General features: G+C 61.8%; 1 protein-coding gene across 1 annotated transcript; it reads left to right on the top strand.

The window, feature by feature from the left end:
• Positions 1–1,831: 1,831 nt before the first annotated feature.
• Positions 1,832–2,983, top strand: A1Q1_01070 (uncharacterized protein; the record flags this gene model as incomplete). Its single annotated transcript, XM_014325489.1, has 1 exon — positions 1,832–2,983. The coding sequence occupies one exon, from the start codon at positions 1,832–1,834 to the stop codon at positions 2,981–2,983; it is 1,152 nt and encodes a 383-aa protein (XP_014180964.1).
• Between the last annotated feature and the right edge of the window lie 504 nt (positions 2,984–3,487).

The raw sequence follows: 3,487 nt of genomic DNA on the forward strand, positions 1-3,487 counted from the left end.
GCGGGGAACGCGGGGTTTGGGTCGTGACACAAAGCCATGGTGACTACAGTTCTCCTTGGCACCTCACATCTGCTCGCCAAGCCATTGCCACTCACCTCATGATAGACCTCCTCGGCCCACTGGTCCGTCTCCCTCCGCCACGCCTCTCCCTCCGCCACGCCTCGAGCGTGGCGTGCACTGCGCTCTCGCTGCTCCGTCGCCGCATCCGGGCAACGGCACCAGGCAGGCCGGGCTTGAGCAAAGGGCGGGCCTTGATGTTCCTGTTGTGTCAGCGGCCTTCTGCGCCTTCCTTCTACCGCTTCTGCCGGTTCAACGGGTCGCCGTCCCCCGGCGCTCTTGCCCGGAGCGGTCTTGCCTGGCGGCAAGCCCACACTTACATCTCGTAAACGCGGTCAAACACGGCCAGCGTGAGACAGTCCCCGTCAATGACATCCCACTGCCCACACTTTTGCGCAAAGAGCCAGCTCCGGCTCGCGAGCCGCGCCGCCTCGAGCGCGCGCGACAGCCAGTCCTCCCTCTCGCCCGTGTACGGGAAAAAGTTCTTTGTGACCCACGGCTCTCGCTGGCGTCTTGGGAAGCTCTTGGTTGAGCGCCAGGGGAGCTTGCGCCGTTTCTTGTGCGAGGTTGCGGACGGAGTCGGGGACTGGAGGGAGCGCACGCGGTGTAGATCGCTGGAGAGGTCGTCGCTGGTGCGTGGCGAGAGCGCCGAGGGGGGAGACGAGACGTCGACGGTCATTGTGACTGGAACGAGGGCTATGGCTGGCTTCAGGTCGTAAGAAGGCGCATGACGGATGAGGAGAGGAGACGGCGAGGACGGTCGAGAGTAGGGGATGTAGGGGTGTGGACAATAGGGATGTGCTCGTGACCAGATGCTCTCGTTCCCGACGCGGACGCCCGCGCCCGTTGGACCCGTTGCGTCCCTCAGCACGGCCGGGAAAGCGTGCCAAGGACGAGAGGTCAGTGCCGGTGATGAGCGGTCGGACATTGGGAACACATGGTCAGTTGAGCCGAGCCGGGGAAGAGAGAGGTGCTAGCGTGAAGCTAGTCGTCGGGTCATGGTAAGTTGTGAATGAGGAGGAGCGGCAAATGCTTCAAGAGATGTGCGATTGTGAAGACGCTGGGCGAGACAGAAGGCAAAGGCTTGGCTTGACGTCGTGCAGTCATTCTGCACCCGTACCCCGCGTCAAGGATGTTGAAAGGGAGTGGCGACGAGCGAGCGGGGAAACTCAGGCCCGTGCGGTGAGGATCACACGACCAAGCGCGATCATCCCACATTCCGCCCCCAATCTCCCCCTTTCTCCACATCTTGGCACTCCCGTGACCTTTCCACTCTCCGATCTTATCCCGCTCTCTTTGTACTCTGCTCCGGTCACCTGTCCATCTTCCTTTCCCCGCATCGGAATATCCCCCATCCACCGTCCATCAAGTCGCCTTCTGCTCGCCTAATACCCCACGAGCCTATCAGACGCCAGAGATAACGATTGCGCCTTCACTGGGCCAGCGTCTCGGATATCGCCGGACGCGCAACGTGCCTGGCAAAGCTCGTGACTGCCTCGCACTCTGGTGACATCGCCAGTCCACTTCATCAGCTTCCTCACTCTCTGCATGCTGCATCACGTCATTCACGTGGGACAGCACTAGTCTACTCACCATTGACGGACATGTCCGAGAGCGAGTTTCTGACACTTGCTGACGACTTTGCTGACCACGAGCGTCGTCGACCTCGAACGAGATGGTTGAGAGACCGAGTCCCTCGCAGGTACTTAAGAGCTTGCCTCGGCTGAGCAAGCAGCATCACAGCAAGCAGCACAACGACCTCTTTACGACAATCATGGCGACCCAGACCCAGACTCAGACTACGACCCCCGACGCACCCTCCAAGGTGGTCGGCTCGATCGCAACCCGCGCGTCCTACGAGCCCCTCTCGCGGAACAACGCCCTCGACGCGCACGAGCACCACAGCGTAACCCCTCACATCGGCGAGGAGTTCCCCAACGTCCAGCTCTCCTCCCTCCTCCGCTCCCCCGATGCGGACAAGTTGATCGCCGACCTGGCGGTGCTCGTGTCGGAGCGCGGCGTCGCCTTCTTCCGCGCGCAAGACCTCTCGCTCGAGGACCAGAAGACTCTGGGCCGCAAGCTGGGCGAGTTGTCAGGCAAGCCGGCCGAGTCGGGGCTGCACATCCACCCGACGACGCACGCGGGCGCGAAGAAGGGGGACGAGATCTCGGTCATTTCGTCCGAGACCTTTGACTCGTATTCCGCCAACGACCGCTCTCTCCTGGCCTCAGAGGGATGGCACAGCGACATCACCTTTGAGCCCGTGCCCAGCGACTATGCTATTCTGAAGGTGCACACGTCTCCCGAGACGGGCGGCGACACGCTGTGGGCATCAGCCTACGAGGCGTATTCGCGCCTCTCGCCCACGTTCCGCGAGTTCCTCGAGGGCAAGAAGGCAGTGCACGAGGCCAAGTTCTTCGAGCGCGTCGCACAGGCCCGCGGCCACACCCTCCGGGACGAAGTTAGGGGCCATCCCGCCAACGCGGGGGCGGAGCTCAGCGCCGTCCACCCCATCGTCCGCGTCAACCCCGTCACGGGCTGGAAGGGGCTGTACGTCAACCCGGCGTTCACGCGGCGCATCCTGGGCGTGACGCGGGACGAGTCCGATCTCCTTCTGAACCACCTCTACGCCCTCGTCAGCCGCAATCACGACTTGCAAGTGCGTTTCAACTGGACGACCTATTCGCCTGAATCGGGGCTCGGCGACATTGCCATCTGGGACAACAGGAGCACGTTCCACACCGCCACCCAAGACTATGGCCGCACCCTGCGTGTAGGTGACAGGGTGGTCAGTCTCGGTGAGAAGCCGTACTACTCCAAGGACGGCAAGGAGCGCCGGGCCGCCCTCGGTCTCGGCCCGGCGGCGGCGGAGCGCAACCTCGGCCAGATCGCGCTGCAGCTGCACGGTGTCAAGATTGCCGAGTAGACACATGTGCGATAGCACATGGGTTCATGAGCTAGTCACATGGGCTGCTCACTAGGCTAAGTTGTACATAAAGATGAAGTATGAAGTAACGATGGAATGCAACCAGTCAAAGCTTAACCTGTCACTTGAGCGGAGGGCGATATCAGCGGAAGGAGGGCGCAAGGGCTTACGATAACCACGAGGACAGATCGCACGTGCCCACCTTTTCTTTCCCATCTTCCCTTCACGATCCGATCGCGATCTCTTTTCTAGCTTTTCTAGACCATCGGCGGTCCGCCTAATCTGCTCCTTTCCACTAGTCCGGACGCATGTTGATGCATGCCGCCGTTCACACGGGCAAGTCGTACCACCGTACCACTCCCTCTCTCCGTTGCGTCGTATTTATAGCACCGACCCGCTGCTTGCAATGACGTAAGCCGCTCCTCCCATCCCCCTCCATCTTCCCCTTCCCGTCTCCTCTCCACCGTAGAGTCGGTCAGGTACGATTCGCGTCCGAGGCACCCG

This window comes from Trichosporon asahii, assembly GCF_000293215.1.
Source record: "Trichosporon asahii var. asahii CBS 2479 unplaced genomic scaffold scaffold00044, whole genome shotgun sequence".
NCBI classification, from domain to species: domain Eukaryota; kingdom Fungi; phylum Basidiomycota; class Tremellomycetes; order Trichosporonales; family Trichosporonaceae; genus Trichosporon; species Trichosporon asahii.